The 17,855-nt window shown below is 36.6% G+C and overlaps 1 protein-coding gene across 1 annotated transcript; it reads left to right on the top strand.

Moving 5' to 3' along the window:
* The first annotated feature begins 7,278 nt into the window (after window positions 1–7,278).
* Window positions 7,279–11,179, top strand: LOC144976693 (uncharacterized). Its single transcript, XM_078921039.1, has 3 exons — window positions 7,279–8,009; window positions 9,024–9,165; window positions 9,824–11,179. The coding sequence occupies exon 3, from the start codon at window positions 9,842–9,844 to the stop codon at window positions 10,937–10,939; it is 1,098 nt and encodes a 365-aa protein (XP_078777165.1). The 5' UTR covers window positions 7,279–8,009; window positions 9,024–9,165; window positions 9,824–9,841; the 3' UTR covers window positions 10,940–11,179.
* Window positions 11,180–17,855: the final 6,676 nt, after the last annotated feature.

Below are 17,855 nucleotides of genomic sequence, written 5' to 3' on the forward strand. Positions count from 1 at the left end.
TCGTTCGCAGTCCTAGGCTGGGGCAGGAAATGCTCGTTATTTCCGAGTTGACCTCTTTTTCATACTCGCTACTTTCATGCTAATTTTATTGACTCAAATAAGGGAAAAAAACGGGGATTTAGATTTTACTCGCTATTTCCGAGTACGTTACTTTCATGTTCTACTGTATCCTCATTACACTTGAATAAAAGAGTTTTGATAAATTGTCATTTGTCCTCTTATTTTTTACTTTTCTAAATGAAAATACATACATACTTATCAGTTCTGCTAACAATGAACTCTCTCTCTCTCTCTCTCTCTCTCTCTCTCTCTCTCTCTCTCTCTCTCTCTCTCTCTCTCTCTCTCTCTCTCTCTCTCTCTCTCTTTCTCTCTCTCTCTCTCTCTCTCTCTCTCTCTCTCTCTCTCTCTCTCTCTCTCTCTCTCTCTCTCTCTCTCTCTCTCTCTCAAGTCATCATTATTGCAATAAGATTTTTTTTTTAAGATGGATATGCACAGTTGCAGCCCATCGAATCAGAAAGGTATTAATCCAAAAAATAAAACATTGTTCTTACACATTGACCCTAGGCAATGAGCGATAGTTTCCCATTTAAAAATTCTCCTGTTTTATAAAAGCCTGTCTCGGCTAATATCTGTCTCTCACATTGGTCCCATACCATAAATTATAGAATACGTATATATATAAAATTTTCTTGCTTTACAATGTATGTAAATTTCATGCTTTCTACGATTAGGAGGTTTTTAGGATCCGATTCCCCTCACCAAATATGTCCTGTAAGTGAAACAAGCAATGAAAAACCCCTAAAATAAAAAACAACCATATTTATTCTCTACCAAACATAATTATTGATATTTATTATCAAAATTTTATAGGTCAATAGTCAAATATTTTCCAGTGCAATCTCAAAAATGTCTTTTTATTTCTGTTACCATTTTTTTCTTTCAGGTGTAAGATGAAATGCTGAATGATATGAATTTGATCAACACTTCACCACTCTGCTGGAAGAAATTGTATAATATCCATACGTGATACCAATAACTTTCACTATGGTGCAAGAGATAATCAGTCACATCTCCCTAGTAGGTGTTTGGGATTTAGTGATAATGCATGCATGAATTTTGAAGACTAAATTTTTATTCCATTTTTTTTTAAAAACTTATAAGAGACAAAGCTACGAAAAGTTATGAGATCCATTTTTTTTTCAAAGGTTTTAATTTAGTAAAATTAAATAAAGATATAAATATTTTCTTGCCTATTGGTCAGGGGGTAAAGGTAATATTGTCTATGAGAGTAGTACAGTCTTTGCTTCTTACCCGAAAGGTACCAAGTTTGATTACCTGCTGTGTGGTCTTGAGCAAGTCATTTCACCCTAGCTCAGTTTGCAGCGCTGCACTGCGGCTGACACCTGGGTTATTCCGGTCTTCCCTCAGAATAGACCCTAAAGACAAATTTCCCCTAAGGGATGAATAAAGGAAATTTTATTTATTATTTAACTTAATGGTCTGCTCTAAGAATCTACACCTGTTCCCTATTTTAACCATTTCCCCTTTGTCTTGCTTTTTTGTGGGTGCTTCATGGGTGCCAGCAGGAAGAAGTGCTGAAACCTGAAACTAAAATCTCGACACTTTGCCAAACCTGAAAATGTTCCTACTGAAAATGCGGCCTAAACTTTACTCTTATTTCATCACCGTTTTTATACCATTATTAAATGATTACACAGCAAACACATGACACGAATCTACCTCCATACACTGAAAAGTGGCTGAATCACGTTTTCGAATTTTTACCGATGCTATTAGGTTATTTTACTCAAAACACTGAAACCGGAGGTATTTGACTTTGAGATATCGTGAAACCGAAATTCCGACATGAACCGGAAAACTGGCACCCATGGGGTGCTTTAATTGTAATTCTAGAATTTTTTGATGGTCCCGTTTTCCTCCATTTTATTGGTGCTGGTATGACCTAAATGTGTTGCAATCGCTGTAAACCCTAAAAAAAAAAAAAACATTATCCTTTTTGTTTCCCTTGTGTTCACTGTTCTTGTTTAACAAGCTTTGTATGTCTTGCCTTTACACATGTATTCATGTTATTTTTATTTTGACCTTTTCTCATCCTTACAGTACAGTTATGAAAATTTTATAATCTAAGTTGTATCCAATTTGTCTTTGTCTAGGTATGTGAATCTGAGCTGTGCCAAAATACATGCATCGATTAAAGAGATTGATGACACATTCTTATTGGTATTACAATGGCCAATTTAATTGATGACACTCCTACTCCTTCGAAAGATGTAAGTTTGCTAGGTCTTCTCAAGAGAAGAAGAATTTTTTTTTTTCTTGTCTTTGATTTTTATTATTAATAATTGCTGTAAAATCAGTTTAAAGATTTAAACAATTACATTGTAGAACATGCTTTAGGTTTCTTACTTAAGCATTTGATGGTGAAGTACAGTACAGTTAACTCATAGGCTGACAAGTGTAGTCTGTTAGTGGCTTGGATGGTAGACTAGTAAGAGACGTTTCTGTCATGAGTATAGCATACCTGCCAACCGGTCAGCTTTTGGCGGAATCATTCCTATTTTCACTTTTCCTTTGTATACTATTCTGCCATTGTCTCTAACAATTCTGAGTTTCAAAAAATGATGATAATGGTAAGAATAAAAAAGAACAAAGATGGGGGAGGGGGGGGGGGGGGGGTTAAAAAGGTGAAATTCCAATTTTTTGTCTCAAATTCCTATTTTCAGGCATTCTGATTCCACTTTTGCAATGTGAAGGGTTGGCAGGTCTGGTATACAGGGAAGTCCTAAGTCATTTTGCTTATTCCAATTTCTGTACTTTTAAATAGACAGCAGCCATTACATGCTGCCAAATATGAAAATTACAAAGATCAAGGGAAATTGTCTATTTTTTCTGTATTTATTGAGGTTAAGCGTATGTGAATGGTGTTCAAGTTCAATTCTTACTCATGAAATTCAAACTGTGCTTGATTAGACCTTGATATTTAAAATTACACTTTTTTTCTCTGCCAAATTACACATTTCTCCTTCTTGAGGTTGGGCAGGGAAGTCACTTAAACCTCTGTATCTGTTTTATGAGTTGTTTTCTGTCTTTGTCTTGGAATGAGATGTGTGTCTTCTATACCTCTATATCTGTTTTATGAGTTGCTTTCTATCTTTGTCTTGCGGCCCTTTTTGGTGAAAGGAATTCAGTAATTGAGCTTTGCTAGTAATATGAAATAATGCTCTGTTAATCTGTGAAACTGCAGCCAGCATTAAGACCTATTTCCTGCAACACTTCTTTGTTTCTTGTATGCCTGTGCATTGACTTTGTGCGCGGTTTGTAGGTGTGGCTGCCTTTCTCTCTATCCCTCACTCGCCTTCTCTCTCTCTCTCTCTCTCTCTCTCTCTCTCTCTCTCTCTCTCTCTCTCTCTCTCTCTCTCCTCTCATCATATATATATAATATATATATATATATATATATATATATATATCTCTCTCTCTGGTAAAGTTGTGATGACTCTTGCTGAAAGGGCCATGAAAGGGAATGGATAACAGTTAATAATCAGAATTAGATAGGGTCATGTAATAAAGTTACCGTGCTTACTTAAAGGCGGGAAGTTCGCATATCAAGAATTTGGTTGGAATAATTTAGCATGCTTGAGTCTGAAATTTGCTTCATGATGACCCGCTTAAAGATGCCATAGTTTGTATCAGAATGTTACACTTTACAATGGTGGGTTATGGTATAAGCTTTTATTGTATTTATTTATTATCTCTTTGTTTCAGGTTCTCCAAACTTTTCCTAAGAAGAGCCATGTAGAGATTATGAGTCAGGTACAACACCAGCTATCGTTACCCAGCCTCTAAAATAATGATTTGAGGGACGCCACCCAACTGGAGCGAGGAGTGCTACCATTACCATTGATGTCTGGAACGTCAAGGTTTGGCTAGTCAATAAAAACCCAGATGCTACTGAGGTGCAGCATCTTTTAGATGATATCAATGGAATAGGTGGCAACGCAGAATTCAATTTCATTATGTCTGAGTCATTGATTTGTTCTCTCCAGACTGATGTTACATGTCTTATCTGTCACGTTATGTTGATGTTCTTGTTATGGATTTAACATATAATACTAATATCTACCACTGTGCTCTACTCACAGTTATGTGTTTAGATGCTAATGGGAAAGACCAACCTGTTTGGCACTCCTTCCTGTCCTCAGAAGATTGTAGTATCCTTGAAAAGGCATTGGAATTTATCAAAAATTCTTTTGACTATACAAAAAATATCACTTTTTTTTTTGGGTGGACAAAATTTTTCAGGAACATGAGCCCTTTCATTGGTTTTTCATGATGCCACACCAATCCTGTATGCTTATCATATTTCATCAGCAATTTAAAAAAGGCAATTTCCAATAAGGGTTTGTCCTTGTCACGTCACAAAAACTAGCATTCCCTTTTTATGCAGATGAAAGATGTTTGAACACAGGATGTCTTCAGCCGTCATGAGACGCTATAGGTTTGTCCTTCCTCCACATCTGCAACAACAACCACCAGCCTCCCAGTGATGATGAAAGATATAATCCCCTCTACAAGATTCGGACCTTCATCTCTGCCCTGAGAGATAATATCATGTCGGCATTTACTCCGGGAATGAACATTGCATTTGATGAGGCGATTATTGCATGGTGGGGTACCCTGTCCTTCAAAGTCTACAATCCTGACAAGCTGGATAAGTTTGGAATCAAGGTTTTTTAACTTTGTTACAGTGCCACCAGTTACTGTCACAATTTTGAAATCTACTCCGGAAAGAAGGAGAGCTCCTCACACAGAGCAATGTTCGACGTGGTGGACAGACTCATCTACCCGTACACTGAAGGTGGCATGAGACTGTACATAGATAATTATTACACTAGCCCTGATCTCTTCTCCCATCTCAAGGAGCTCGATGTTTACATAGATAATTATTACACTAGCCCTGATCTCTTCTCCCATCTCAAGGAGCTCGATGTTTACATAGATAATTATTACACTAGCCCTGATCTCTTCTCCTATCTCAAGGAGCTCGATGTTTACATAGATAATTATTACACTAGCCCTGATCTCTTCTCCTATCACAAGGAGCTTGATGTTTACATAGATAATTATTACACTAGCCCTGATCTCTTCTCCCATCTCAAGGAGCTCGATGTTTACATAGATAATTATTACACTAGCAATGATCTCTTCTCCTATCACAAGGAGCTCGATGTTTACATAGATAATTATTACACTAGCCCTGATCTCTTCTCCTATCACAAGGAGCTCGATGTTTACATAGATAATTATTACACTAGCCCTGATCTCTTCTCCTATCACAAGGAGCTTGATGTTTACATAGATAATTATTACACTAGCCCTGATCTCTTCTTCTATCACAAGGAGCTCGATGTTTACATAGATAATTATTACACTAGCCCTGATCTCTTCTCCTATCACAAGGAGCTCGATGTTTACATAGATAATTATTACACTAGCCCTGCTCTCTTCTCCCATCTCAAGGAGCTCGATGTTTACATAGATAATTACATACACTAGCCCTGATCTCTTCTCCTATCACAAGGAGCTCGATGTTCTTGCCTGTGGAACAGGGGACAGCCATTTTGGATTTGGTTTGATTCAAAAAGTAGTGCCGCACGGGTTTTGGTTCTCCAGAACAGGAACACCAGGAACATGTTCCTGTTCCTGTGTCAAGTGTCAACAAAAAGATGTGATTTGGTGAGGAGAAGCGTGAGGAAGGGTTCAGTCTACGGGTGAAGAATGAGACGAGGAGGTGGGGATGGGCGGACGTTATTGTTATGATGTGTCCCTGTATGCGTGTGTATGTGTGTGTGTATGTGAGAGAGAGTGCGCAAACCAGCCTCCCTCTCAGTCTGTGGTTGGAATCACCTACAAACACGAGTATGCACGCCGTACTACTTAGGACATGACTGATATGAAACTCTTTGACCGGAACAATCGCGAATCGCTCCAATTTGGACCAGGAACATGTTTCGGAACAGGAACAACGCCACCAGGAACACAATCGGAACAGGAACATGAAAATGTTCCGAATGCCTGGCACTATCAAAAAGAGGCTGTGTAAACTTTTGCAGTGAAGAGCTCCGATTGTTCCTGGCAGCAAAAGAAAACGTAGCTCTTATTTTCTTTCCTGACAGCTCAATGAGACCAAGGGACTTAACCATAAATATATCAGTCTCTACAAAATAGTGTGTTACAGCCACTGTGGTTTTAGCACACAAAGGTGTTACGATATGGCAACAAGGTGACATATAGGGTTAGAGAATTTAGGTAAGAAAGTTTGAGTAGTCAAATGTTGTAAGTTAGAAGTATGTATATTAGTTTTTGCCTTGAGTGTTTATTTCCTCGAAGTTCATAGAGCCAGTCATTTTTTATAAGATATTTTGGATTAGTGAAATTCACGCCTGTCACTGTCACCATCATTATCGACCTCATGATTTCTATCTAGGTCATTATCTCCAGTCTCCTTTATAAAAGAAATCTCATTCTCACAATCAAAGTGGTTCATTGCAGAAATTGAACCATGTCAAAGTAGATTTTCATTATCCGAGTCTTCATTGGACATATAATAGGGGTATCAATCAATGATTCAGAACATTTTACACATTATATCGTTCGTTTGATTTACATAATGTGAACCATTCTGAATTTATTGGGGGTTTTTTTTCTCTTTCATGAAATTAATATGTTCGTTTTTATGAATCATTTAATTGAAATCATTTTATGCTGTTTATTATTAATAAACTACTAGTGTTGAATTTGTGTGTTTTTGTTAGGTCTTTATTTTATGTAATTGTAACAAAACCTGTTTATCCAAGATGATGGCCAGAAATAACAAAAAATTTGTGTGCTGGAAGTGCTTTACAAACGGTCCTCTGACTACAGCAACATGTGGGATGAGACGAACACCAATTATAATTTTTTTTGACAGACAATGCATTTACTGGTCAGGGACTCTAGTACTCATTTTATATCAGTGCCGTAAGAGAATGTGAGTGAAGAGCCCTATCCGCTAAGGACTGAACCCTGTACTTCACAAAGCAGGACTCGAACCAGAGGTTTACAGTCTGAAGCTGAATGTGGGACCACAAAGCTGCAGATGACCCAATCTAACCTTGAAGTCTCAGGTTTGGGACTTTAGTGTTTTATTTTATGGTTGAAATTAGTATTCAGATGGGGGAAGGTGGTCGATCTTGCTGCTGCTTCTACTTCTATTAGGTATCCCAAACTACCGCTGTGTGGCAGGCGAATTTGCCGGGATCGATCAAAAAGTGGGGTGTTAATATCTGTCTCTCTCTCTCTTGAATTAAACTTTATTTAATAAAAAAAAAGGATAATATTATATTTCAATATCTGCTCTACAAGATGAGCTAAATATTTAAACTATTCAAGCTATGTGAACTTTTTAACAGCTATTCAAAAACGCTCTCATAAAGAGATCCGATTGCAAATTTTCGCTGTGAAAACTGCGTACCGATCGACCGAAATTCGGGTCTCGTCACAAGATCTGCTCGCGCTTAAAGCTGAACGGACCAACAGCTGTGAAATCAAGTGTGGGAGAATCTCCTTTTAATGCCCTTTCGTGTGGTGTAATTTTTTCGTTTATAAACACAACAAAAATATTATTAAAATTTAACTGAATTTGCCCTATTTTTGACTGAAAATTTGACTCTCTTAACGGTTAATAAACGGCGAAAAAATTACACCATAAAAATCTGCAGCATTTGAAGGCTATAATATCAAAAATCCAGCATGCTGGCTTGATTCAACACATAGCGCCATCTTTAAAAGCAAAGCCTTTGTTTCCGCTTTCTCTTTCTTTCTCTCCGAGTCCGACGCGTGAGTTGATACACTGCCGGTGACCGAGACCGATTGTAACGTTTCCAAACAGCCATATAGAATAGTCAAAAGTGTTTCAATTATGGACATGGACTTACTTGAATTATGTGGTAAGTAAATCTTATTGTTTTTTATTTTATTATGATCGGTGTTTGAGTAGATCGAAGCTTTTCTCTATCTTGTCTTAATCTTATCATGATACTGTTTGCTCCACTCACTTTTCTGAATTAATGGATAATGTTTGTATTCGTGTTCATTCATGAAGGCTATTATTATTATTATTATTATTATTATTATTATTATTATTATTATTATTATTATTATTATTATTATTATTATTATTATTATTATCATGATTATTATTATTATTATTATCGGAGCCCACCGATCGCTAAGAATGAACGTGTCATGTCATCATTATCACTGATACTTCTCGATGAAAAATAAAATAATAGAAACTGGTCGTGTCAGTGTCCGTCCTGACTGCTAGACTTGTGCTTGTGATTGTGAGTCCTACTAGTACTAGGAAATGGAAAGTATCACACTATCGACGTCTAAGTCTAGTTGTTTCTCAATTTTCTGAAATTTAGATCAAGCTCATTCATTAAGAAATTATTGACAATTGGGACGAAATCTGGTGCACATTGTTTGATCTTATAATAATAATCTTAACAGGATTGCTCCATTCTTCATCAGGTGTCATCAATGAGTGGTATCTAACTTGTTTGTTTTTCAATCGTTTTTTTAAGATCCAGTTTCAACCATGCCATGATTGATGGAACTATTACTATTATAATATAGTGACTCAAACTCCAGTTTAAATTTAACGTTTAACCTTTTACTGTATAGACTACTTGGTAGAAAGGCTTGTTTTTATTTGATGCTATTGGATTGACTTGGTGATGGTTGCTTGTTTATAATATCAGTTTTAGATTTATATTAAACTCTTGAATCCTGCCTATTTGAATTTGACAGTTGAGTTTTGATAGATAGTGTTGATGGTAATGAGTAATCATTTAGCGCGTTGAGCTTGTTGAAATACGGGGTAAGGCGGTGTATAGAAACTATTTATTATTATTATCACATCTCAAATAAGTTTGAACATTTTAATTCTCCATTTTCAGATGACGAACAAATGAGTCGTCTCAGGGCTTCATTTTTGATGAAGGGGGAAAGGTCGTAGACCTGCACTCCCACCTGTGCAAGTGACACCTGTTTGTCCAGCTTTATCATCTGCGCTTTGAAGCCAAAACGACAGTGTCTGAGGTAAGGTTTCTATGAATATATGACACATCTGTTTTCGTTGTCACAGGCCACCATTATATTTTTTTGATAAATATTTTGGTTGTTTTTGATGTTTTTTACTGCGCTAATATTATCAGTACAGTGAGGCTAAACCAGCTTATGATTTGATTTTTTTTTTGTAAAACACAAGGTCCCGCTATGGAGCTTTCAGATTCATATAAGTTCATGATGGTTGCGAGTAGATTTTATTGTTAACATGTATGGTTGAGTTTATTTGGGTTTGTAGTTACAAGTGACTGAGTGACATAGACAAGTAAAAGACGTGTTTATGGCTCTTTTTATGATATAATTTAAGCATGCCTGCAACAGTCAGCAATTAGCAATGGGCCATGTGCTGTTGGTATAATAGCACTAGTTGAAAAGGTCTTTACTAGGTTAGACAAGACTAGATGTTTGCTATGGAATACAATTAAATTCTAAACCATCCCTGTGTTCCTCTCTCGAGCAAAGTATATTAATTTTTTCATACCTAATCCTTATCTTTTTTTAAACTTGTTGGATTCTGATGTATTATCAAGGGTTATCTTTTTGTATAAGATTCTATTTTTTTTCTGTTCTAATACACTAATGCATTAGTTATAAGCCCTTCAATATTTTCTGGTTATTTTCTCCCTTCTAGGTGGAACAATGGTTCTCCATGTTAAGTCCAGACTCAAGTTATCCTGTCAATAGTATCTGGCGAAAAATTTTGAAGGTGGTGAAGGCGGCAAAAGGGAAAGATAAAACGTTTTTGAATGCACCTGTGGATCTTCACCACATCAGTGATGCCCTCAATGCCATTGGTGTAGACATGACATTGGAGAAGAACAATTTTAAAAAGACTGTTGTGTCAAAGGAAATTGCTGTGGACCTCGGCAATTTTCTCCTGAAACATGGACATACTTATGGAGACTTCCATAAATTTCTAGGAGACATATCGTCTTCTGTAATTTGCACGAGAGAGAAGTTGCGAGGCATGTATCTCGCTGCAGAAACAAAGAAGGGGAAGCTGATAAAAAATATCAGCAGGGACCCAGCAGCACTTCAGGCATGGCTCAGGAAACCCTTCTTTCCCTTTCATCTGACGGAAATTCAGCTAAACTCTCCTCCTGCCACAGCCACAAAGCCACCCTCGTCATCGCCACCACCACCACCCCCACTGTCATCTACTGTTGACTGGCCAGCACTGAGTCCTCAGCCAACCGTTTTATTTCCTTCATCTGTACTACCATCATCGAGTCAACCTTCTACTTCTACTAAGATTCTCAGCTCACCACCACCGTCGTCTACTGTTGACTGGCCAGCACTGAGTCCTCAGCCAACCGTTTTATTTCCTTCATCTGTACTACCATCATCAAGTCAACCTTCTACTTCTACTAAGATTCTCAGCTCACCACCACCACCATCGTCCTGCATTTCTACTGTATCTGGTTCTACCCCTCATCTCTCCACGAATATTAATTCTCGGAATGTGTCCACACCTGATTCATGTTCAGCACCACTACCATCATCGTCATTCACTTTTGGTTCTACCCCTCTACCCTCTACGTCTGTTTCTACTCAGAATCCAGCCAAACCTGAATGTACCCCTGCATTGATCACTTCTGTTTTATTGCCAGAATCTTTTTCAGAGTCCCACATCCCACTTTCTTCCACAATTGTTAATGTTGACCATGTTAGAAGATTATCAAAGTCTGTCTCTTCCAAAAAATTGTTTTCATCTATAAAGTCGATTCATCAGAATGTAATATTTTAAAGAAAGAAATTTTTAATTTAAAATTAAAGAACAAAACTTATGTCCGATAGAGCGGCAAATATGAAACTTTTAAATAAAAAAATTCATGAATGGCGTAAGAGTGTTTTGCATGATGAGGAATATAGACAGTCTATGTACACATTTTTTGTATTGTAACGCGCATTTTTTGCTTGGTCTATCTAAAGCTGTTGAGAGTGCTGTGTTAGAATTTGAGAGGGATGTAATTAAAGTGGGGGGTTCACTTGGAGGGACAGTCAGCAAAAGTTTAATCATTTTCAGTCTAGTATTGGTAAAGAAAGTGCAGCCTTACGTGCTATAAGACTAACTGCAGAAGTATTGGGACCTCGGGGGGATGAGAAAAATGGGGCAAGGGAAGAATGGCTAAATTATTCTGAAGCTAATAATATTAAGTCTCAGTTTTGCAGTTTTAGAAGTAATCGTTTCAATAATATATTTGAAAATGCTCATGCTCTTTTGTACCATCATAAACATGTTCTTGTTTTCAGGTGACAATTTAAAGCTTCAAAGTATTGTTGCAGATTTGAGGGATAGTAGGGTAATTTCTTTAGTTGCTGCTATTTCACTGTTTAATCTATCACTGGGCCATACTGGGAGTTGATGAAAAGTAAAATTCCTTATGGGTCATTCCCCTCTTATGTCAAAAAGATTGATGTTATTTTTGAGAAATTTATTTGTTAAGGATGATTACTGATGATGAGGCAGAAGCAACTTTTTTGTCAACTGCTGTCAAACGAAGAAGGGTTTCAGATTCTGATGTTGATTGAATAACACTATGAGATTAAATTCAAGCTTCAGTTTAATTACAAAACCAGATAGAATGGACGTTTCAGGTTTCTCCTTTGTCAACAAACAGGATGAACCAAACAGTATAGATGATGTGGTAGTGCCGTTAAGTTGAATGCGTTTGTTGGTAAAGGGGAAACACGAAACATCCATTCTTCTATCTGTTTTTATAATTAAATTGAAGCTTACATTCAATTTCACATTATTTATCGCTTCGAGTAGCAACATTTACATTATATTGATTAATGAAATTATGTATCTATTTCCATCACTTTACATTTGATCAGTGACATGCTTTGTTTAAACAATTGTTGTTTCTCATAATTATGTACCTATCATGTAGCTTTTCTGATTATTACATATGTTTTATTTACTCATCATGTTTAGCGTCAAGCAAGATGGCTTTCTATTATTTCAACATTTTTAACACGTCTGAGTGTACTTAAACACTTTAATATGTTTTTTTTACCTGGAAGTTCGTATTCATACAATAAGGGAGTCCAATATAATGTCTATTTCTATTTAAACATTTTATAGATGCATTTAAAATGTGTATAGTGGAGAGCCAATGATAACCCTTATACTCATACTGATGTTAGGCTATTAGACCATAATAGCAATATTATAGTCAGTGTTTAAATTAATCTTTATCATTTATAGGCTATGTGGATATGATCAGCTTCCAGAGTCCGCGTATGTATAATCTGTTATTAGATATTATATTGGACTCCCTGTATGAATATGAACTTCCGGGTAAAAAAACATATTAAAGTGTTTAAGTACACTCAGGCATGTTAAAAATGTTGAAATAATAGAAAGCCATCTTGCTGACGCTCAACATGATGAGTAACAAGAGCGCTAAGATAGGTTTGCCCGGTGTCTGTGCATTTATATGCATTAAAGCGTGTCCTTATACCGTTGCCTTAGTTATATAAACTAAAATGTGTTAGGGCAGGGCGTTGAATTTTAGGTTGATTGTTGAGGTGTCTCAAAATATGTACTTATGGATAGGTATAAATTTTCATGTTCGTGGGTTGCATTGGATATTGTATGCTTTTGTGTACTGACTTTTTTGTCTAATGTTTTTATTTATTTATTTTATTTGATCGACTGTGCGCCACCAGTAGGTGCAGCATTAACTTCCATTATTGTGTTAGGTCGTGGTATGAATTTTTGACTTTTCCCCCCTTTTTGACATATATTTCTGTTGATTTTCGAGAGCTTAAATCTTGATTTCTTCTCATAACTCTGTTTTTGTCATTCTTATTGTGAAAAGGACATAAAATTTGGATTCCCCATCCCTCAAATCATTTGTATGTGAAGTTTCATAGCCATATCTCATCATTTAAATTTTTTGTAGCGGAAACACTGTTTATTTCTCAAAATGTCTTCCTTTGGCGATTTCGGCCTTTTTTCGAATTTTGAGTCGTAAAATCTCAGTAATTATTGCCTCTATCTCTCTGAAAAAAATTGGGCTTACTGTCTGGTGCCAGTTCTAAGGCTCAGATAAGTTTCATGCCTTAATTTAGATTACTGACGAGTCTGCAAAGTGCCGAAGATGGTACATCTGGCGATTTCGGTGAAATTATTTTCACGCGGGTCATGTTTTTTCTTGATTTTGATGCTGTATAGTAACTGAATTATACTAGGTGAATATTTGTTTGAGTATTTTTCTTATTCTCTATGTCCATGGCTTGCGATTGCTTGCAAATTATTCAATTTTGTTATTATTTTGTTTGTTTTGATGCACCTTAAACTTGCTGTTTGGTAGCATGTTCTGTTGGTGTACGAAAATTACAAGTTATTAAATAAATAAAAAATTCGTAACTTTTTTATTTGTTGTCCGATTTTAATCATTTAAAGACTGTTGTTCATGGTTTGACAATCTGTATTTGTTCAATTCAAAATAACAGCAGTTTTCTGCAGTTGAAATTTTAGTTTGGGATACCTACTTCTATCCCATTATAAAATTTGTTCTTTCCATATTGCTAGAAGTTGAATGCTCTCGTTTCTTTGGTGGGGGGGGGGGGGGGGGGGGGTTCTGTTCTCTATTTAAATATTTTCACTCACAATATCCACCAAGTTCAAAGCGCTTTACAGGGGGGTAAAGTACTAAGAGGACAGCAAAACTTGACATGTAGAAGAGACAATTTGCCTGTGAGTGAGGCGATATCACAATATTTTGAAACGGGCATTGGCATCACTGGCCAGGTACTCAACTCATTTTATTTTATACCTGAGTTGGGGGGGGGGGGGGGGATGTGGGTAAAGACCCTTTGCCAAGGACTCAACTTTGCACACCTAGACTTGACCCAAGGACCTACCAGTTGAATGATCTATAACAAGACCAAAAAGCCGCACAAACAGCTGTGTTGCCTGTTTGATCGTCTTGGCAATTTAGATGTCATCCAAAGGAATATGTTAAAATCAATCAAGACGTAGCAATAAAGAGTGACATCTCTGTTGATGCCATTTCTAATAGATTGAAAGAAAGAGACTTAACTACCCGCGTCAGTTAATGAAGATGAAGAAGCAGCCCTACTGCATGTCAAGGGGAATGAAGCACAGATGTTGATGAACACACTCCAGCAGAAAAGTGATAGTATTAGCTAGTTGGCATGCTATGCATAATGTCAAGGACAAAATTTGTGGAATGATCTCCATTAGGGCCGAGACAGTGGGCCCACTTTTCTTACAACTTCGACTTCACACTACATTCTCACTCGTTCACATTGCTTTCTCAACGGATGAACCTAAAACTCTTCTTCTCAATACAGGAATAGAGTGCACTCACAATATTCCAGGTTCACGGCTCACATGTAATTCTCATCTCAAACGACCAGACAGACTGAAATTCGTTTTACTGCAGCATTAAAATATATTTTATATTCCATCCGTGATGCCACAGAATATAGATCAATGGGGTTAGAGAAGCGTTTGACAACATCGTATCCATATTCCATCATGGAATATCTAGGTGACAGCATCTGATGATCATGCGCAGAAAGCCGTAATTTTTTTTTTTCAATGTATGCAATTTGTTTTTGAGGGTTTTACGGTGCTTTCAACACATTTAGGTCATATCAACCCCATTAAAAAGAATGAAAATTGGATAGTTAAAACATTTTAGACGTCCAATTAAAAGGACTTGAGGAAAAAGTTAAACAAAAGGGAATGGTACCAATAGGGAACAGACGTAGATCCAAGAGAACTCTACTAGTGTACTTATTTTGAGATTACCTAAATGTTTCACCCAGACACTAGCCCAAGATCCCACTAAAGGGAATGCACTCAAACATTTACAAATCATAAGTTAAAAAATAAAAAATAGCAGTACATAACAGGGAGTTGATTTACAAGGAAAAATTGTCATTTCCTAAAACTATACATTCGACTGTTTCCTTCCCAGCCAAGAACTCCAGCCAGGGTCAGTACAAAACTTAGTAATCTAGCAATTGGAAAACGGATACAGGGGATAGAAGTAGAAGACACAACAGTGTACCTCACTCCCTGCCCACTATGTTTGTGTTGTTTTTAAGAGTTTTACGGCGCTTGCAACACATTAAGGTCATATCAGCGCCAGTAAAAAGGAAGAAAACGGGATAGTAAAAAGTTCTAGAATTACAATTAAAGCATCCAAGAAAAGGTAAGACAAAGGGGAATTGGTTCAAATAGGAAACAGATGTCCATTCCAAGACCCCACTATCAAAATACTTAGTATGAGATCACCTAAAAGTCTCATCCAGAGACAAGCATAGATCCCACTAAGAGGAACACGCTCAAATGTTTACAAATCATATGTTAAAATTTTTTTTAAATAACAGTACATAACAGAGATGATTTACAAGGAAAAAAAATATCTCCCAAACCTATAACTATACATTCGACTGTTTCCCTCTCAGCCAAGGACTCCGACCAAGGTCAGGACAAGCAATCTCATTCAAAGACAAAGACAGAAAGCAATTGGAAAACAGATAAGAGGGGATAGAAGACAGCAACTTGCAAGTACCTCCCTGCCCGCTATGGGAGGTAGGAACCCCACCCAGCCTGCCCACTATGGGCGGTCGGGAACCTCAACCAGTAAGACGTGCAATAAAGAGAGGGAATAAAATATATCTCACAAAATGATGTCAGTGTTCGCCTCTCTCTTATAATTATAAGAGAAATGATCTCATTCTAGAACATACCAATCACATGGTAAGGGCAAATGCTTGTATTTGTATGGGAATAAATGAGATACAGGTTGTGAACCGATGAGGAAGTATAAACCAAGTGGCCATCTCAAATCATCGCAAAAAAAAAAAAAAAAAGATAAATAATATAATCTTATAAATATTTTATGATTAACTTTATTGATCTTTTTATGGAAAGTTACAATTGGAGTTGCCATTACCACTAATGGTTGAAAATTACAGGTTACAAGCATAACTATAATGCATTTAAAATGCATAAAACGCATCTTCTCTTTTTTTTTTTTTCCTCCTTTTCACCCATTTTTTCCCCTTTCAAAAAACAATTTTTTCTACTCAAATATCACGCCACTCTTATTTCAAACATACAACGCTGAAAATTTTTCTAATGTGATTATGAAACACTCACAAATTTAAATTGTAAAAACAAAACAAAGCTTGTCAACCTTTCAGAAAAATGATTTCTCCTTAGAAACTCACAATATTTGCACCGTATAACCAAACAACATTGTGTATTGAGCATATTAAATCATAATGCTGGCCATTATGATTTACTCACAAATAAAACTCTAAAACATAACAAACTGGTACATCTCTCGTTCTATTACATGACGAATGCCATTTATTGACTACTTAAGAAAAAGCATGTGCCTGGACCATTTTATGAACATTAAAACAAACCGGGGCCATTAGACATACAAAAGGACAAATACAAGGACTATTCTCCACTGTAGTATTGATTAATTATTGACAACCTGTGCACTTGTATTGACTGAGTAGAAAAAGAGTCCAGGGCCATTAGCCGACTAACTGAGGCATAGACAGTAGCTACAAAATACTACAAGGACTATCTTCCACTGTGTTTGATTAATTTGACCACCTGTGTTATTGACTGGTAGAAAAAGAGTCCAGGCCATTAGCCGACTCGGGCATTGATCTACAAAATATATAACATGACTAGTCTGATTGACTGTGTATTGAAATTTAAATGTGTAGTCTGACTGTGAAAAAGAGTCCTGGCTAATAGCCGATAACAGGCTGCAGTATGTCAATTTCTCTTAATCAAGGAGACCTACCAAGATTCACCCATAGCATCTGCCAGCCGGGTAAAACATACCAATTTATAAAACCATGTGTAATCTTGAACATTTAAATGATAGTCTGATTGATATAATTTAGTGAGAACTACTCATAAAAATGGCTGGCTAAAAACAATAACAAAGGGCTGAGTGATGTCAATTTCGTTCCTTATATATCAAAAGGAGACACATAACCAAGGATTCACCCCCACTCCTCCATACCCAACAGACACAAAAAGTAAGACAGAATAGGTGACGTCAATTTAGATCAGTCGTAAAATATTAGGATCAAGAAATAATTCTGTGTAGTAATAATAATAGTTGCTATAATTTATGGCAAATGCAGTAGGTTCTCATAAAATACAAAAAATAGCTAGAAGAAGTACAACTAGCTCTCATGACAGAAAATGGGCTGATTTTGGCCCTTGATATATATATATATATACGTTTACGCCATTTCGGACAATTGAATGCCCAAAAAGAATGACATCAACTGTTCACATGGAGGAGAAAACCGTTGGAATGTCGAACAAAACCGCCGTACCAAGTAGAAACAAAACATGCTTGATTTTTTCAACAACGGCTTGGAACGAATGCAGGCAATTATGAGAATTCAGTGATTTGAACTCTGATAAATTGACTAAAATCAACTAACAAAAAGAGACAAACTACAAGGACTATCTCTCCCACTGTAGTTTGATTAATTTGACCACCCTGCCTGTTTATTGACTGAGTAGAAAAAGAGTCCAGGACCATTAGCCGACTCCCGGGGGCCATTAGACTACTAACAAAAAGAGATATAAACAAGGACTATCTGTCCGACTGTGGTTTGATTAATTTGAC

This window comes from Berghia stephanieae, chromosome 7, assembly GCF_034508935.2.
Source record: "Berghia stephanieae isolate SIO BIC M18660-M18661 chromosome 7, UCSD_Bste_1.3, whole genome shotgun sequence".
Lineage (NCBI taxonomy): Eukaryota > Metazoa > Mollusca > Gastropoda > Nudibranchia > Aeolidiidae > Berghia > Berghia stephanieae.